This window comes from Malania oleifera, chromosome 10 (genome assembly GCF_029873635.1).
Source record: "Malania oleifera isolate guangnan ecotype guangnan chromosome 10, ASM2987363v1, whole genome shotgun sequence".
NCBI lineage: Eukaryota > Viridiplantae > Streptophyta > Magnoliopsida > Santalales > Ximeniaceae > Malania > Malania oleifera.
This window is the reverse complement of record NC_080426.1, coordinates 33,205,662-33,226,175: the sequence shown is the minus strand read 5'-3', so window position 1 is coordinate 33,226,175 and position 20,514 is coordinate 33,205,662. Positions and strand designations below refer to the sequence as shown.

At 37.4% G+C, this 20,514-nt stretch overlaps 1 protein-coding gene across 2 annotated transcripts in view; it reads left to right on the top strand.

Annotated features, from left to right (window-relative positions):
* Positions 1 to 20,514, top strand: part of LOC131166852 (glycine--tRNA ligase, chloroplastic/mitochondrial 2) — a 167,093-nt gene that overhangs the window by 119,680 nt on the left and 26,899 nt on the right. For both annotated transcript variants that reach the window (XM_058125452.1, XM_058125453.1), the window contains exons 29-31: positions 10,742 to 10,832; positions 10,921 to 11,025; positions 11,905 to 11,943. In XM_058125452.1, coding sequence (XP_057981435.1) covers positions 10,742 to 10,832; positions 10,921 to 11,025; positions 11,905 to 11,943 — 235 coding nt within the window. The remainder of the gene's footprint in view (positions 1 to 10,741; positions 10,833 to 10,920; positions 11,026 to 11,904; positions 11,944 to 20,514) is intronic.

The following is a 20,514-nucleotide window of genomic DNA, read 5'->3' as shown; positions in this document are numbered from 1 at the left end:
AAGCCCAGCCTACTCTTGGAGCAGCCAAGAAAATCACTCTAAAGCTTCGGCAATGGGTAGGACATGCAAATTTCACAATTGTGTTGTTAGATGGTTTCGAAGTCATTCTTGGAATGGAATTCATTTAGGAGACTAAGGCAGTGTCGATGCCTTTTGTTGGTTCCCTTTGTCTGATTGGAGACCGCCCTTGCATGGTGCAAGTTGTATGAGAAGTTCCTTTCTGCCATGCAACTCAAGAAAAGATTGAGGAAGGGTGAACAAACGTATCTAGCCATGTTGGTAGTTAGATGAAGAAGTATGCAAGAGTTGATGCCTACGACCATCCAAGTTGTGTTGGATGAGTAAAACAAGGTGATGTCGGATAAGCTACCTCACAGCTTTTCTCCACGACAAGGTGTGGAGCATGAGATCAAGTTGTTCCTAGGAGTGAAGCAACTTGCTATGGGGCCACATAGGATGGCACCTCCAGAGCTAGTAGAGCTAAGTAAACAACTTGATGAACTATTGGCAATGGGATTTATTTGTCCTTCCAAAATGTTGTTCGAAGCACTGGTGTTGTTTCAGTGGAAACATGATGGGAGCATGAGGATGTGTGTCGATTACTGCGTGCTCAACAAGGTGAAGTGCAACAAGTATCATGTTCCATTGATTGCCGATTTGTTTGATCAGTTGAGTCATGCAAAGTACTTCACCAAACTTGACTTGAGATTAGGTTACTATCAAGTGAGGTTAGCAGATGGGGATGTATCGAAGACAAATTGTGTGACACGATCGTTAGAATTGGTGCAATCCAAAGAGGGGGGGTGAACTAGGTGTTTTAAAATTTTACTCAAATATTTAAACAATTATCAATTCAATTTATGCTCGTGTTCTAATTATGTAATGGCAATCTCAAAATGTACAATAGTAAAAGTGCGGAAATAAAAGAGTATGGGGAAAGAGAGAGCAAAACCAGGATTTTACAAGGTTCGGCTATACCCGCCTACGTCCTTGCCTCAAGAAAACCACTTGAGGATTTCACTATCCACTCCTTTAACAAGCGGAGCCACCTCTCTCCTTCACTCAGTGGAGACGCCTTTATAATCCCTCATTTACCTAAGCAGAGATGCCTTTACAATCCCTCCTTACCAGGCGGAGATGCCTTTGCGATCCCTCCTTAACTAGGCGGAGATGCCTTTACAATCCCTCCTTAACTAGGTGGAGATGCCTCTTCAAGCAATATACTCTTGTGTGACACGATTCACACCCAAACCATCGTTGTAGAATGAAGAATCAAATGATATACAAAGAGTGCTCCTCAATAGAGCTGATGAGTACAATTGAAATACAAATCTAGTACACTCCCAAATGAATATGAATGAAGCTCAAAGGAGAATCTAGAAGGTGAGCACTTGAAAGATAACCAAAGAATTTGCAAAGTGCTTAAAAATTTTTTTCAAATAAAGCTAAAAAACTTTGGATGTGTGTAACAGATGTATATCCCTTTCCTTTTCTTGCTAAAACATGTTGCAAACCTTGTATCTATAGGCAAGGTGGTCTACTAGCCGTTTTATGACCATTGGGCTTTGAAAATAAATGATTATTTTGAAAAATAGCCGTTTTATGGCCCTTACGATGCTCATCCTGCGATTTCCGGTCGCCTGAATTTCTCGGCAATTAATTTGGTTGCTCGGATATCTGGACAATTTCACCTGCGAACACCCTTCAGTATTTGGGGCATGACTTTTGTTAGAGAACTCCAAATAGGATGATTCTTGTATCAAAATAAAGCTAAGAAAATTTCCCACAACTTTCGTGGTGAACATTTTTGAAGATGGGAAGTTTTTGATAGAGAAAATTGCACAACAATGTGGCGGCAGAAAAATGAAGGGGATTTGGAAAATCTTGTTTTGGGGTTTTTCATTCCAAAAATGATTTTAACACTTTGAAATAATTTTTGCACATTTATAAAATGATTTTCAATGAAATATAGAGTGCCTAGGGTCCAACTAAGGTCACCTAGGAGCTTCTTCACATAATCAATGATAGTGTACTTGCATAGGTCCTATTTGCAAAATACATGAAATAAATTCTTTAAATTCTTCAAGCTTGGACTTCATGAATTCCATAAATATCTTCATAGTCTTCAAGCTTGGTCTTAATATGCTCCATGTTTATAGCCAAATATCATCGTCTTGTATGCTCTTGGCTTTCCAAAATTGCATCTGTTATTGTGCTTAATACCTTAATGCCTGTAAACATACTCAGTAGCACAATTAGATGCCCTGGTTTGTCATTATCAAAACGGGAAGAAACCTAGAAAAGCCAACAACGATATAGGGCATATAAGTTCTTGGTGATGCCATTCAAGCTAACGAATGCATCTGCGACATTTTTGTACCTCGATGAACCGGGTATTTTGTGAGTACCTCGACAAGTTTGTCGTGCTATACCTAGATGATATAGTTGTCTATAGTTCCTCTCTAGAGGAACATAAATAACATCTACGGAAGGTGTTCAATAGGTTGAAGGAGAACAATCTGTATGTGAAGAAAGAGAAGTGCTCTTTCCTTCGCAGAGCATAAAATTCCTTGGTCATTTGATTGAACAAGGTCATATCAGAGTGGATATGGAGAAAAGGTAAGAGTCATTCAAGAATGGAAGATCCCGACGAAAATGAAGGAGCTATGTTCCTTTTTTGGTCTTGCCAATTATTACAAAAAAATTTGTACAAGGTACTCAAGGAGAACTGCTCCTTTAACTAAGGAGAGTCATAAGCTTAGTGAAGTTGAACAGAAGTACACAGCTCGGGAGAAAGAGATGCTAACGGTGATCCCATTATCTCTGCATGTGGTGACATTACCTACTTGGGTCAAGGTTCGTGATGAAAACGAATAACTCAGGTGTTAACCACTTCTTTACACAACTATTATTATATCCCAATCAGGGCCGATGATAGGAATTCTTGGCAGAATTTAATTTCTCATTTGAGCATAAGGCAGGGCGGATAAACCGAGTTGAAGATGCACTGAGCAAGAAGGCCAAGCTGGGGGCCTTACAAATGGTAACACACTTGACGTCTGTGAATTACCATGACGATGGAAGAGCGCATCAAAGAGAACTTGGCCAAAGATCCAATTGCCCACACTATTGTGAGAATGTCATAATACCATGTGGGTCGGATGTCCAAGATGGCAGCACACTTTGGCGTTCCTAAAGCAAAGGTATTATTGGTCGCACGTGCGCGATGATGTGGTTGATTATACCCAAACTTGTCTCACTTGCCAACAAGACAAGGTGGAGCAGAAGAAGATTGCAAGCTATTGGAGCCCCTATAAGTACCAACCTGACTGTGGGGGTGTCTCACTGGACTTCATCACCAACTTGCGCAGAATGAGAGATGCAAGGTCTATACTCTTGCTCATAGATTGGTTTTCGAAGTATGGTACCTTCATAGCCGCACCAAAATACTATTAGGCAAAGGAGACAACACAACCATTCTTTAAGCATATTTTGAAGTATTAGGTATTCCCCAAGACATTATTAGTGATCTAGTCTCTTCATTGGTAACTTAAAACTTTGCAGAATCCTTGGTTCACAACTTGACATCTCTTCGAGTTATCATCCACAAACAGACAGACGGACGAAGAGATTCAATGGGCTACTAGAAGAGTACTTACACCATTTCATCAATGCCAATCAAAAGAATTGGGTGCAACTACTTGATGTGGTTTAGTTATGTTTCAACGCCCAAAAGAGCTGAACCAGAGTCATTTTGAACTTGTTTCAAGCCAACAGTCATTGTTACCTCACAAAGTGGATGAGCCATATAAAGGAAAGAGTCCCAAAGCATTCATATTCACCAAAGAATGGAGACAGAATGCAGAGATTGCCTTAGCTTACCTGGAGAAAGCTTCAAAGCAAATGAAGAAGTGGGCAAATAAGGGGAGAAGACTGTTGCACTTCAACATGGGTGACTTGGTACTTGTTAAGCTCAATCTTGAACAAAGTAGGTCACTAAGAGGGCGAAATAGGAGACTACTTCGTAAATATAAAGGACCAATCCCCATCTTGGCAAGAGTCGGAAAGGCCTCTTACAAGATTGACTCTCTGGCTTGGATGTAAGTGCATCGCATGTTTCACACTAGCTACCTCAAGCTATTCAATGCCGACATCGAAGATCCAAGCAGAAGTTAGTCAACCAAAGCATTAGCGAGGATAGTGCAACCTGAGAGACGAGTAGCTGAAATGATCCTTGTAGACGGGGAGTTCACATCCTCAAGGAAGAAGTGGCATGAGTTCTCAGTAAAGTGGAAAGGCCTTAGCGACGAAGAAATCAGCCATATTTCTGCAGAAGATATGCGACCGTTTGTAGACAAAGTTGAAGAGTACCTAGCGTCAAAATCTAAGAGGATGTTGACCGCACAAGTGGGGGAGCCTCACGATCCAAGCTTGTTCGAGGCATTATGCTTGCCTGTGACTGCTTGTCTCATGTGCTTGGAGTGGGTTACCATCATATATATACTAGTGTAGGTTTAATTTTTGAAGATAGTTTTTTCCTAGGCTAAAAATGGGAGTATTACTCATTGGACAAATTGATGTTTCATAGTGCCAGAGTGAGATTTTCATAGAAAGCTCTTTAGGGGAGGGTGAGTGTTTGTCAGTCTGTAAAACTCATTAGTCATTGTAAACATGTTTAGCCTACTTGCCTCCCTCGCTAGACATACATTGCTAACAGAGGTCTTCTTTTAATGAATTACGTTGCTTCCATGTTCACCGCTTGTTTGCCATTGCTTTCATGAAGTACTTAATGCTTCCACTTACATTTCTTTCAATAATTGGTATGCTAATTGAATGATTTTTTAGAAGAAGAATAACCATTCTTATTGAATTTCAAGAGACACGATTACAAGATAAATAGTAGAGGAAGGCCACCAAATTAGGAAGACCACAAAATCAGAAAATCAAATCAGCTGATCTCTAGGCTAGAAAACAGGAAACTGAAACTGCTAGAAACTGAAATAGTAATTTCAGATTTTAAAAAACTACTAGAAACTTCAAGAATATGCCTATTTTTTCTCTCTACAACTCCATTTTGTTGTAGAGTGTGGGCACAAGATGACTGATGGATCATGCCAAAGTTTGTCATATAGGTAATGAATTGAATATTGAAGTACTCTTTAGCATTATCGCCTCGAAGTATTAGGACTGGCATATCAAATTGAGTTCTTATTTGAGAACAAAAGGCACAAAAGATATTAAACAACTCTGAGTGATCTTTCATCAAATACAACCAAGTCATTTTGGAATAGTCATCGACAAAAGTGACAAAGTATCGAACCCCCAACTTTGACATGACATGACTAGGACCCCAAACATCAGAATGGACTAACATAAAAGGGCTAACGACTCTTTTATTGGCTCAAGAGGCAAAGGGAACACGATGATGCTTTCCTAATTGACAAGACTCACAATTGAGGGTAGACACAGAACTCAAAGTAGGAACTAGTTGTTTTAATTTGTTCAATGATGGATGACCAAGGCGACAATGGATTTGATGTTGTGTGACAGCAGCACTACAGGCACTAGAGAGCGACTCAAAGTAGTAAAGTCCATCAGCCTCACCTCCCATGCCAGTTGTCTTCCTCTTCTTCAAATCCTAAATAAGAACAGAATTAGGAAAGAAGGTTACAGAGCAATTTAGTAACTTTGTAATTTTACTAACAGACATAAGATCAAAGGGAGATTTAGGAATGTACAGATCAGAAGAAAGAGAGATGGAGAGAGTAGGATTTACTGTTCCTATTCCTTCAGCTGCAGTAGTGGACCCCTCAGCAAGGGTAACTTGAGGTAGATTTGTAGAATACTGGAGAGTAGAAAATAAGTTGGTGACACCTATCATATGGTCAGTAGCAGCAGAGTCGATAATTTAGGGACTGGTGGGAGACGGTATGGTTACTTTTCTGAGTAAAAGATGCAATGTGATGAGATGCTTGTTGGGATGCCTGATACTGCAGTAACTTTAAATACTCTTCCTCTGAAACACCTATAGTACGCTGTTCACTCAAACAAGTAACTGACGAGGGAGAAACACTTTTGGGATTTGGGAAGTCCATCTCAACACAAATACAACCTTGATAGAGCAGAAAATAAAAAACGAACAGTAGGCACCATGTTTTTCAAATTCACCAACTCAATCCCAACATAAACAACCTTCGACAACTGATGCAAACCACAAGCCCACAACATACCAATCAAAAAACACAGCAAATACCTCTTTCAGGCTCAGTAAACTCAATAAACATTGACGAACAACTTTGAGAAGCACCAAACAATCATTTCTCGGATGTCGTAAATGAGCAACTAAAAATGGTAGTATCTTTGAACAAAAAACATCACGAAAAACTTCAACAATATGTTTATAGAGGGGTTCGAGCCCTGCTGGAAGAATTCAGATCAGAAACATGCTTGAAATTGGCTTCACAGGCCGGTGCATGAAGTTGGCCCTGACGGCCTTCAAACAGCGCATGAGGGTGCTTGGGGAAGCTGCTGGAGATGAGATTTCAGTAGGCGGCACATTGGCAGTGTCTGTGGCTGACTATGGTGTTTTTATTTTTTTGCAAAATCTATTGTAGATCTTGTGTTCATGAACTGGCAGTGTCACCCAGGAATTTTCCTGCGACTTCTCTGGCTTCCGGCAGCTTCTGGCCTTTTTTATTTTAGGGCTATAGTGTTGCTCAAACTTCTTCTACAATGGTAGACATGCAGCATATTTAGGGTTTGGGTTTCCATTTGATGATGCCTGTGACAAATAGGGTTTAGGTCTCAAAATCTTGCTCTGATACCATGTTGAATAATTGGGTGAAAAGGAAGACCTAAACTCAATGATAGGTCTCTCCCTCTATTTATAATATATGTCGAGTACAATGACTATAATAGTAACAAAACTCCAACACATGACAATAGTATTAAATGATTAAATAACCATTAACAAATTCAAAAGGTTCTAAGAAAATGCATATGAAATAGCAAAGACCACTCTATTAACTGTCTATTGTTTCATTCAATTACTCCGTTCTGCCGAGGGCTATCTACAAATGATGTTTGATGGATTATTCTTTTGGCCAAGCAAAAAACTAAAACTCATTTTGAACAAGTTCAAGTGCGTTATCCGATTGAAAATGTTGAGTGCTAATGCCAAAGTGAGTTCTTATTTCATGGGAGCATTGAGTAAATACATTAAAAAATTCAAACATATCTGTTAACAAATAGATCCAGGTCATTAGTGAAAAATCATTCTTCCACAAAATATTGATGACAAATCAAATTGTTGACTCTATACAGACCCCAAATATATAAATAAGAGAAAACAATGGTTTACTATGATATTCAACTGTATAAGGAAAAGGTGTCTTAGTATGCTTTCTTAACTGACAGCTGAACACTCAAGATGAGAAATAGATGCATGCCACTCATCAAGAGAAATACAATGAGTAGAAATCAACAGAGCCATATGACAGGAAATGGATTGACCGCCACCACAATTGAAGTAGTAGAGGTCATCCTTCTTAAATCCTCACAAATCCTCTTCTTTGGGGAGATCGTGAATAACGCAATGAGAAGGGAAAGAAGGTTACGAAACAATTATGAGATTTAGTCAATGACTAACAGGTTTATGGGAGGAGGAACTAGAATCAAAAACTCAAGGTGAGGAGGATGAAGTAGCCGCCCAGCTATACCTAGATGGATCATAGTAGTACTAGATATAAAATACTGAGTTTGAAGTTGTTGAACCAACAAGATCGTTATACTCCTCTTGAGGCTCAGTAAATGTACTCAACTCCCTAGGAGTGCTGAGGTGCACTTAAGTGTCAAATAGAATCACTCTCAGCAAGAGACTTATTGGCTCGAATCAATTTCCCATGAAGATCCCAACAGCAATCAGCAGTATGATTGTCCCTGTCATAATTTGTGCAAATTCATGAATTGCTGCAATAAACTCCTTGTCCTGATGCACTACCTCTGCCACGACCATTATCCAATCCCATCCTCATTTTCCATCAGTTCCCTTATGACAGAGGCAGTGACCATAGCTGAAGTAGCACAAGAAGAAGATTGATAAGAAGACTAGGAGTCATCTTTGGTGATATATTGTATTCTAGAACATGCTTCTTTCGTAGATGGTATGTATTCACTGGCAAGAATTTGATAATAGATTGATTGGAGCTCAGGACTCAACCCAGAAAAGAAATTGACCCTTCTTGTTGCCTCTTAATCATCTTAACTTTGGGGCTAACTGGTTGTAGATATTTTCCTCCCATACCCTCTAGAGTGCAAAAACACGGGTTTGATTTTATCTTGTGTGAAGCTTCCACAGAGATCATCCCCATACAGAACATCATGTTTGTGGCAATTCGTGGCTCCATGCTATTCCACAGCCACATAAGCATTATGTCATTCCCTTTCATCCAATCTTCATAATCCTTGGAGTTTGGACATGAAGGGGAATGCAATAGATACTTAAGACTTCCTTGTTGCATTAGTTTACACATGCACTGCCTAAGACCAAAACAAGTATTTGGAGGATCCAACCAATTTGATGGCTATGATCTGTAGTTACAGTATCAGCTAGATATCTCTACAAAGTTCATCAAAACCACCTAGCACACAGGAATGAACAACACACAGCTACAAAGCAGATTCAGGCAGCACACACCAGCACAAAACAGCACTCCAGAACTTCAAAGGTCTAGAGCTTCAAGAGGCAGCTACGACCATAGAATGGAAGTTACAGAGACATATATAGTCCCTCACTTATCCTGTCAAAGTTGGCTTGGACCAAATAGAACAGAGCAGGCTGCACTTTGACCACACCTAACAGGGCAGACCACAATGAAGCACAACAAGCACTTAACAGCAGGGCGGACACTCAATACCCAACCTGGCAGCATCTAGAAGCATAGGCAGGCATAAAAACAGCAAGAACAACATCCTAACAGTATAATCACTCAGCAGTTAGAAGAAACATGAAAACAGCAACAGCAGTCCACTGGAAACAGTTGGGTGCTGTCTTTACTTGAGCAGACTACCATGAGCCGCACAACACTCGCAAGAGCAGCTCATGCTGAGAGTAGAAGGACAAGAAGCCCTAAACAACTCTCAGACCAGAGAAACAATCTCTACTTCAAGAGCCGATTACAAAGAGGAAAGGAGAGGAGAGAAGGTAACTGTGTCAGATTAATCAGGTTAAGAGAATTTTATTGCTCTGATACCATGTAAATCTGAAATAAATTGAAGATTCAAATGAAGAAAGTACAGCGCTTAGGGTTAGGGATGGGGAAGAGAAGAAAGATAGAAAGCCCAGTTAGCAGTTTTTCTAGAGCATATGTACAGCTCTAGGTCTGCCCACTTATATTAATAATGAAAGATACATGAAAGACAAAAATACACCCACTCCCCCCATCTCATTTACTAAACATTCTCAGCATGGTGTTGGAGGATGATCCTGAGACCTAAACCCTGCCAGCCAAGCCCTAATCATCATAACCCTATGCATGTCTGCCTTTGTAGGTGGTTGTGCATGCAACCGTTGGCTTGAAACAGCCCCAGTAGTAGCTGGCAAACACAGCAATCATTAGAAAAATCCTAGACAACTCTGCCAGTTCAGAACCACAAGAACCGCATGAGATTTTGCCTGCCTGGCAATAATCCACAGGCATCACTGATCTGTAGCGCCTGAAATCTTAATGCTGGAGGTCCACCCAGGCATCCTCCGAAAGCTGACTGCTCCAACTCACTACCGCTGGCATCACCACTGCTGGTGAAACATTTTAGAATAGCATGAATGCCAAAGGTCTTTAAATAGACAAGGTGGTTAGACCTTGTTTATAAGCTTATTTTGAAAGGAAATGAATTGTGTGAAGAAAAGAAAAAAAACTTAAATAATGTTTTCTGGTACATTGAATTATATTAGCAATTCAGAAACTGTAAAAAAAATCAACAAATTTTACGATAATATAATAAAAAACTTAAGTATAGCTAGTTCATTTATTAGACAAAACTAATCTGGTTCAAAATTGTCTATTCAAAATTGCAAACACTAGTTTACCTTCATTGTTACATGCATGCGTGCATGCATACATTCAAAATTGGGAACTCTAATTTTACCTTAATTACTAATGACATATTTGAACATTATTATGATCATTTCAGGCTGTCCGGACTTCCAAATAGGCATTCACTAGGAATTCTTTTTATCTTTCCGTTGATCTTGAATCATGAAGACTATGAAAAAGTGTCAGGTTTAACTGGGTTGAGAGGATTCTGGGAGTTTAATCTTGCAATCCATATTTGATTTTGGTGATCATCTTAAAATATCTTATGATGATTTAGAGAAGAATGAAAGAAGATACGAGGAAGATGTGACATGTCCTCCTGTTCGACATGAAAAAGAGAAGAGCTAAAAAGACTGCACTACATCAAATGTATCTCCATGTTCTTTATGCTTTCTTTTAATCTTGAATATGACTTCAATAAGAGAAGGATTCCTCTGAACAGCATGCCTCTATTCCACATGTACACATGCATTTGCCCCCACAAGTATACAATTTTCTTTGCTTTTTTCTATTATTGGCACTTTGCAACCAGACTCTTACTCAACGAAGTTTTTGTGTTTTTCTTTTATTTATGAGTTTTTTATTTTCATTTTTGTAATGAAGATGGCACCAGAGTATGTTCTCACATGATCCCATATGCTCTACAGATTAGATAGCCTTGTTGGCTTATTCAGTGCTGGTTGTCAGTCAAGTTCTACAAATGACCCATTTGGTCTACGAAGAATCTCTTATGGTCTTGTGAGTTCTATAATCATTGGAACATTTTGAGGATCATCTGATTATGTCAAAATAATTATCCTCTTGTTTGAATTAAAATTTTTTGTAGGTCCAGTTATTGGTGGAGAAAGCTACAAATTTGAATTTAAGACGTGCATTGGATCTTGCTGCTGATGTCCAACCTGTTGAAGTAGATGACGGTATAATTGAAGATGTAAGAGTAATTTCTTTCCTAGTGATTTGTAAAGTCTTGCATTGTTCCTGTGCCCCTTCCAAGTCCAACTTTTTTAAGCACAAGGGTTTCAAATACATAGTACTGAGGCTCTCCAGCTCTAAACTGTCTAGAGCTGCTTAATTAGAAACTTTACGTGGTAGACTTTACTAAATGTCATACAAAGCCTTTTCTGAACCTTTTTTATCTTTTTCTCTTTTTGGATTCTCCATGCATTTTCTACGAAATGAAATAAATAAAAAATTGTAAGAAAAAAAGAGAAAAGTAACAAATGAGGACAGTATGTCCTAGCTGGAAACAAGAGAAAACAACTAAACAAATGAGAACAGACAAGCTTTATTAATTCCAATCCTGCTTCACATTTTCTAAGGAGAAGCTTCGGGAGACTCCAAAAGCAAAGCGCCATGATGAAGCTAAAAAAATACCCCTGTGACCCAAAGCTGTTGCCTATTGGTCAGGCATGTTTTGATCCTTAAAACTTCTGGCATCCACATAAACCAAGTCACCAAAAACATCGCATATCTGCATAAAACCTTATCCTCCTTTTTCCTCCCAAATACCTAAGAACTAGTCGATGAAAATTCTCCAAGGTTTGTGGGCAAATCCATTGATTGTCAAAGCTTCCAAAAGGACAGTTGTAAATGCCTTTTTGAAGCTGATAATACAGAAACAATTTCCTGCAAGTCTTGTAATTATTATAACACAAACCTCTGCAACCAAGGTGCTTCTCAAATACTTTATAGGCATAATGAATTCTTCTATGTGCTCTTCCTTGCAATCACGTGGGACTTGTTAGCTTACACTTTAATGTTTTTTTCTAAGCCATTATTGGCATCAAATAATTTGTGTCTTTTCTTTCAGGTACACCAGTTTGTAACAAGGAGATTGGAGCAATTTCTTGTAAGTATAGACTCCATCTGAAGGAATTGTTGGTTCATTATACTAAATTTACTTCTTTGAATGTGTTTGCATGTTATAAATTATAATGTTAAAATAATACATTTCATAAAGAACAAACAATGATGCAGGGTAACATTGTTATGTAGCCACCGTGTGACTAATTTTAAATTTCATGTATTAGGATCTTGAGATCTTCTGAACTCAATTAAGTAAATTTATGTTTTTAGGATTCGAAACAAAGAGATGTCTCATGAACAGCTCCTGTTAACAGGAATTGGCAATTGGAGATGTTTTTCTGTTTTAAAAATTTTCCAATTTCCCAAAAATTTTATGATATCCTTGGGACATTTAAAAATTCATTTTAATGGTAGGGTGGAGGTTATTAGCATGAAGATTTTTGAATTTGAGTTTGTTGGGAATGTCAGTGCTTTCCTTTGGTTCTCACAAGGGTTGGTTCAATTTTCTTCAGCTGCAGCAGAATGTTTCTCACAGGGGTTCTCATCTCTTTCTGGAAGTTTAAGCAAGGGATTTCGTAGTTCTCAGGTGGGTTTTGTTGATTATTGGATAGTGATTCATGCAACGAGGGCAGGGAAATTCCTAGGGTTAGAGCACAGAGGGAGAGGGAAAAGATATTCTATATTTGTCCCTGAACAATCCAAAGGCAATGATGGGTGGCCTTAGTTTGGGAAAGAGTTTGATGCTTTGATGAGCTCTTGTTTGTTAGACATTGATGGACTTGATAGTCAAAAGAGTAATGAAGTTGATCTTGGAGTCAAACGGTATCAGCAAAAACTGATGCTGATGGAGTTTGTTTGATTCCTAAGGTTGGTGCTTGCTCGATTTTCCTAATGATGGAGTCTGCTCGATTCTTAAGGATGGATTTCGCTCGATCCCCAAGGATGTGCTAGAGGTGGTGTGTGTTTAATATGGGGGGAACATGCAAGAGGAGATCCTGCCGACAGCTCTGCATGATCAATTGACATCAATAAGGGAGAAGGTTCCCACAGAGGAGGCTAGATCAGAGGCAGCTAGGGTGTTCTGCTTGGGCGGTGGGATGAAGAAAGTCAGGTGGGTTGGGCCTGGGGTCTTTGATGATTAATATAGACATGGACCTGCTGTTTGAGAGCAGTAAAGGCCTTTTAAAATTTCTTATGGGCCTGTTGGGCCCAAGAGCAGAATTTAATTCTATATTGGACCAGTGTAAAGAGGAGAAAATTCAGCAGGGTAAATTGTAGTTGGGCCATCTAATGGGCAGGCCCAAATGCTTAGTCAGGTTTCCAGTCGAAAAGAATACCTTTGTATGAAAACTTGCGAGGCTATGGGAATTAATCTCTCCTCAGAGCAGAAGAAGACGTGTGATTCAGCACTTCAATTGTGTTCTAACAAAATATATGGTGGTCATAAGGGGAGAAGCAGTTTCTCTGAAAACAAAAAAGAAAATGAAGCGGAATAAGATAGGTGGGTTGCTAAAAATTCTACTATTTTTCTAGGGAGTTGTGCATCTCCTATTCTAAAGAAGAATGATAGTAGGCCTGGTTCTAGGATTGAATTTGTGGGAGCATCATAAGACTCATAACTGAGAGGTCTTTTGATTCTTCAATTGCTGCAACTGCATGATCAAATTTTGGTAGTAAACTTCTGAGAATTTTTTCAACAATCTTTTTTTCTTCTATCCGATCACCATAAGCTCTGATTTGGTTGACTATTTCAGCAACCTTGGAGAAAAAATCTTTGATGCTTTCAGAATCTTTCATTGCCAAGCAATCAAAGTCCTTCCAAAGAGATTGTAGTTGGATTGAGAAAATTTTATTGTTTCCTTGAAATTTCTTCCACAGTGTTTCCCATGCATCTTTAGCCTTTTGAATGCCAAAGATGCGGGGATAGATGGTCTATCTGATCCCTTGATGAAGATAACTCAAAGCAAGAGCATTATTTTTTATTTTTTCTTTGTTCTGGGCAGATCTCTGAGATGAGGTTGCTCTGCTTGTGTTTGTAGAGGATGAATCATCATTTGCTGAAGTTGAATCATCATACCCTTCTTCAATAATCTCCCATAAGTCTCGTGCAATGAAGAAAATTTTCATTTGATCAGCCCAGTACCCATAATTTTCTCCTTCGAAGATGGGTACTTGGTTTTGAGAATAATTGAACATAGTTCCAGCAGAGGAAGAGTTGCTGGACGACATGGCTCTAATACCAAATTTTGTTGGAACAGATGAATAGAAAAACAGAAAAAACAGAGAAGAAAAATACTGAAAAATGCCTCTTTAATTTATAGACTTAATGAAGAAATTACATATTTAAAAAGTTACAGTGCTGCAGCACTTTTTGCTGGATTTTTGAGATTCTTTTCTATTTTTTCACTACTTAAAATGACTGGGATAAGGCCACTATTTATAGGGCAGAGTACATGGGGAATAGATGGGAAATTTTAATATTCTAGGAACTTAACAACTCATTAAATAAACCTAGAATCAAGGCAAAGAATATGACAAGTTCCAAGACTAAATAACTCACTCCTGTGCTATTAATGGATGACAGTTGTATTCCACTTTGAAAAACTGAACAGAACTTTGAATAAGAATCACACTGGCTGCAACTTGCTGTCTGAATTATTTTATTGCTGAATGTTCTGCTGACTGAATATTTGAGTTGTCTGCTGACTTTTCAACTAAATAACTGAATTAACTAACTTCAGTAGGTTCACAGCTTTCTCACAGATTCTAAAGGTGTTTGAAGTATAGTGGAGGAGCCAATTGTTGAGAGGATTAATACAAGTAATGATAGTAATAAATGGGGGTTTGGAGGATGATAGTGTAGATAATAGTGATTTTGAATGTGACTAAGGTTAACTTTTGGATCAAATTCGGGAGCAGCAAGGATTGTTTTCCAAGTCTTGTTCTGATTGTCTTGAGGATTTATCCTATGTGTTGCCTCCTCTAGAAGGTTTAGATGGCATTAATATTTTTGAGGATGATGTTTCTAAAGAAGAACTTAAGGTAAAAGGATGGAATTTTGTCCAATTGAGTTCTAGAATCTACTAAGAAAGACATTCAAACTCAGAATTTGTTGGATAGCTTTGGCTTCATGTTGTTTGATCATGGAGGAAATGAAGTTGGGTTGGATGATGGTAAATCTAAGGCAAAGAAGGGTCAAAGGGACTTCGAGAATTTGATGTGTTCAGTGAACTATGATGGAAAGGGATTAAAGAGGAGCTTTCTTGGATAATTTCAGATTTTTATTTTTATTTTTATTTTTATTTATTTTTTTCTTTGATTTTGTTTTCCCTTTTCTTGGATGATGGCTTGTATTACAGATGGAGAAATTTGGGCTCAAAAGGGATATTAATCGATTCAATGTTGAAGAAAGAATGAATATCTATTGATCCAATTAGTATTTCGGTTTCCCACTAGTTGCTTTAACTATAACTTCAATTCTATTTATTGGTCTGAGCAAGATACAACTTATTTGAAATGAGCAATAAATTCCTTGGATTAAGACTTTTTATCTTCAATTCATATATTGCAGCTGCATTTTTAGGTCAATATGCAAGGTCTTTGGTCTTTCAAAAAATCTCACAATGGGCCATTCAACAAAAAATTATAATTCCAAGCAGGAGAGTGGTAGATGTTGGAGACTTATTTAAGGCTCTCTTGAATTTGTTCTTCGGGGAGGAATTTTTCTGGATTACAGCAACTTATTTGATAGTCCAAGTTCTAATCAAGTGCAGGGGATTGTGGGTCACATAACTTTCGATAGAGTTAGGGACCTGAATAATACAGCTCAAGATAAGGTAGAGTGCTTTTGGTAGGTGGGAAAGGCTAGAGAGACCCCCTTTTGGTGATCTCTCAAGGATAATGGTAAGTTGGTGTGACAATAGAGGCTTTCTAACCAATTGATTGGAATTGTTTGTGTTATCCTAAAAGCAACCCAATAAGGGGGGTGAATCGGGTTACTTAAAAAATTATCTTTAATTGCAAAAGATGAATGTACACAAACAATTAATGCATAAACACAAATTAAATGATATTGGGAGAAGAAAATGCAAACTCTTTACAGTGGTTTGGCTTCCTCAAGCCTACGACACTAGAAGATCTAAACGCATACGATGCATTGTGCCAAAGTCAAGGCCATTTGGAATAGCACTAGAATAGGCAACCTCACATACCCCACGAAACAAAAAATTCGAGTACGAAGCATGCCATAAGACAAGCAGTGAACTATACCAGAAGAGGGCTTGAGACACTCAATCATATATTTGAGTATGATATGGCCCAAATTTAAATGAATGTCGTGGACAATAGTTGAAAGAATTTCTGCTTGGAAACTAGTCAAGGCATGAAAGTAACTCCTCCAGGGAATTACATTATCGACTATGATTTTGGCGATCACTCAGTCTTTTGCTTCCAACGGGGAGTTCTTAGGATGGAATACACATAAACCTCGTTGCGAGTAGGGATATGGCTGGCGAAATCGCCATGGGATGAATGGTAATATAGCTGGCCAAAATTATCAATGTTAGGAAGTTCGCAAATGACCTACTTCCAAGGCCGGTCAACTGCATACCCTAGGTCGGTCGATTACGCCCTCTGCAATTTGAAATTTCACCAAAAACAAAGCCAAGAAAGAAGAGGGATTCCATATTAGGCGCATGCAGTAAATAAAATCCTAGCAGGCTTACATCAAATAGCCAAGAATAACTTGCATCAAAAGAATTTCAATCAATCAAGGGTACACAATCCAAGCTCTCTCCTAATTGTGCAAAATCTATATTTACTAAGGGTTTTTGTAAAAATATCCGCTAGTTGATTTTCAGTGGTGTCCAATATCCTCTTTTTTGCACATGGTCTCTTATGAAATGAAATTATGTCTGCATTCAATGCGTTCGGTTCTAGAGTATTGAATTTGATTTTTAGTCAAGTTAATTACTCTAGTGTTATCACACATGATAGGAACACACTCAAATTTCAAACCAAAATGAAGTAGTTTTTGTTTCATCCTAAGTGTTTGTGCTACACTACTACTGGCTACTATGTACTCAGCTTCCGTCATGGAAAGTGCAACTGAGTTTGGTTTCTTACTAAACCAAGCTACAAGTGAGTGTTCTAGGAAGTGACGAATCTCACTAGTACTCTTACTGTCCATTTAGCAACCAGCAAAATCAGCTTCCGAATAACTCAAAAGTTCAAAAGATGTACATTTTGGATAACAAAGTCCTAAGTTTTGAGTGTCGACAAGACATCGAGAAATACACTTTACAGCAACTAAGTGTGATTCCTTAGGATTAGCTTGCAATCTAGCACATATGCAAGTGCTAAACATGATATTCGGCCTACTTGCGGTTAAATAAAGAAGACTACCAATCATACGTATATTGCTTGACATCTACGCTAATAACTTGCTTACCATGTCAAGTTTGGTCAAGGTACTCATGGGAGTGCCTAGCTCTTTTGCTTCATCTATGCCAAACCTCTTGAGTAATTCTTTGATGTATTTGTTTTGATTGATGAAGATTCCATCTTTCCTTTGCTTTATTTGGAGTCCAAGGAAGAAGGTGAGCTCTCCCATCATGCTCATCTCAAATTCATGTTGGATTTCTTTTGCAAATTCCTTGCACAAAAGCTCATTGCTAGTAGCAAAGATAATATCATCCACATAAAATTGCACAAGAAGCATGTCATTATCGTTAGTCCTAATGAAAAAAATTCATCCTGGATTTCTTTTGAAAATTTCTTGCACAAAAGCTCATTAGTAGCACCAAGGATAATATCATCCACATAAATTTGCTCAAGAAGTGTGTCATTATCATTAGTTTTAGTAAGCAATGTTGTATCAACCTTCCCCATTTTAAAACCTTTTTCAATGAGAAATTTACAAAACCTTTCATACCATGTTCTAGGAGCTTGCTTTAAACCATATAAAGCTTTTGAGAGTTTGAAAAAATGATTTGGAAAATTTTTCATTTTCAAAACTAGGAGGTTCCTCAACATATACCTCTTCCTCAAAAAAATCCAAAAGCACTCTCAACATCCATTTGACATAAATTGAAATTCTTATAACTAGCAAATACAAGCAAGATACGAGTAGCTTCTAGTCTAGCAATTGGAGCAAAAGTCTCATCATAGTCAATTCCTTCTTCTTGATTGAAACCTTGAACAATAACTCTTGACTTTCTTTCTTATTACAATTCTGGATTCATCAAGCTTGTTTCCGTAAACCCATTTTGTTCCAATCACCAGATAATCATTAGGTCTTTCAACAAAATTCCAAACTTTGTTTCTTTCAAATAATTTAATTCCTCTTGTATAGCCATTACACAACTTTCATCAATTATTGCATCATTTATGTTTTTGGGTTCAATTTGAGATAGAAAAAGCATGTTATTCACAAAGTTATGCAAACTTGATCTAGTTTTAATCCCCAATAACAGATCTCTAATTATTTGACCTTTAAGTTGATTTTAAGGCATATTTCCTAACTTTAGAAAATCACTTTTAAGTTAAAGCTTCATTAGATGGTTCATTGATATTCTTTGAAGGTTCATTAGAAGTTGCTTGTTCTCTTTCAATTTCCTCTTCATCATCAAATCTAGTCAAAATAGTGGGCAAATTTTCATCAATGTCAACATGTGTCAATTCCTCAACCATTAAGGTTCTTTTGTTGAACACTCTATATGCTTTATTAGTTTATGAATACCCTAAGAAGATTCTTTCGTCCGATTTTGCATCAGATTTATCAAGATTATCTTTTGTATTTAAAATAAAACATTAGCATTCAAAGACATTATGAAGTATTTTATGGTTGGTTTTGTATCATGCCAAATTTCATAAGATGTTTTCTTGATGATTGGTCTAATTAGCACAAGATGTGTTAATGGCTTCGACCCAAAAATATTGAGATAAATTATATTCATTAACCATTCTTCTAACCATTTCTTGAAGTATTCCATTTTTCCTTTCCACTACTCCATTTTATTGAAGTGTTTTAGGTGCCAAAAAATTATGCGTATACCCATTTTCATTGCAAAAATCTTCAAACTCAACATTATCAAATTCACCTTCATGATTACCTCTTATATTACTAATTTGAAAACCTTTTTCATTTTGAACAAATTTACAAAATTTCTTGAAGATAAACAAAGCATCATTCTTATTTGCAAGGAAAAGCACCCAAGTAAAGCAAGAATAATCATCAACAATCACAAAGGCATATGATTTACCACCTAAACTAGCAATTCTAGAGGGTCCAAGCAAATTCATATGCAAAAGTTGTAAATGCCTACAAGTATGCACAACATTATTTTGCTCAAAACTTGTTTTAACTTGTTTTCCCTTTTGACATAGTTCACACAAGTTATTTTTTTCAAATTTAAGATTAGGTATTCCATTGACTAAATATTTTCTTAAAAGCTTAAATAGAGTATATGCATGCTACAATAACCTAGTCTAGGATGCCATAACCAAGAATTGTTATTTACGACGGAAAGACATCTAACATTTTGATCAAGAAATTCTTTTAAATTTTAAATCAAACACATACATTTTCTTCCTTTTTTGCCATAAATATGGTTTGATTATTCAATATTCAAAATTTTACAAAAAAAAAAATCCGAATCAAAGACAACAAGATAGCCTTTATCACACAATTGACTAATACTCAGCAAGTTATGCTTTAATCCTTTAATAAGAACATAATCAATAACAAATGAGTCATTCTTACCAATTGTACCAATGCCAACAATGGTTCCTTAGCTCCATAAGTAACACTTCATCCTTCTTTATGAGGAGGAGAAATTTAGTGTGGTCTTTGGTTATGTGTCTTGAACATCCACTATCCAAGAACTATTTGCTTAAGCTTGATTTTGACTTCAAGCGAACCTACACATCACCATCAACCATGACTCTTGGTACCCAACTTTTCTTGGGTTCATGAATATTAATGTGGCTTTGTTTAGGAGTCCAAACCCTTGAAGTATGGTTTTTAATGGGTTTGGTTCCCTTAGGCACCCAAATTTTCTTCACACCATGAGTTTGATTTTTCTTAATTGAGCAAGAATAATAATAGTGACCCTTTTTCCCATAAAAATTACATTTAATAAAAGGGCTTGTTTATCAGTTTGATTGAACAAAATAGTTTTTTTGTAGTTTTTCTATTCATTTTTGTGCTCAATCCTAGCTTTGTCAAAAACACATTTCGGCTACCCAAAATCTTATCTAGGTTCTCCTTTCCTTGAGTGAATTTTGCAAGAATTAGGTTTTGATCTTCAACCTTCTTTTTCAAGCTTTCATTTTCCTCTTTCAAATCACTTGTAGGAGTGCTAGATGAAATTTTAACCTTCAAATCCTCATTTTCTTTTTAAGGTTTTCTTTTCATCAAACAAAAAAGGTCTATTTTCTCTTAAGCTCCTTATATTTGGTGCCTAGGGCCTTTAAATCATCATGCATTTCATTTAGAGCTCCTAATAGTTTATCATATGAAGGTTGATCAATTGAAAGAGAATTACCTCCTCTTTGTTCTCAATGGCGATGAGACAAAAGTTTCTAACTTTCGAGTCGGAACCCAAATTGGATT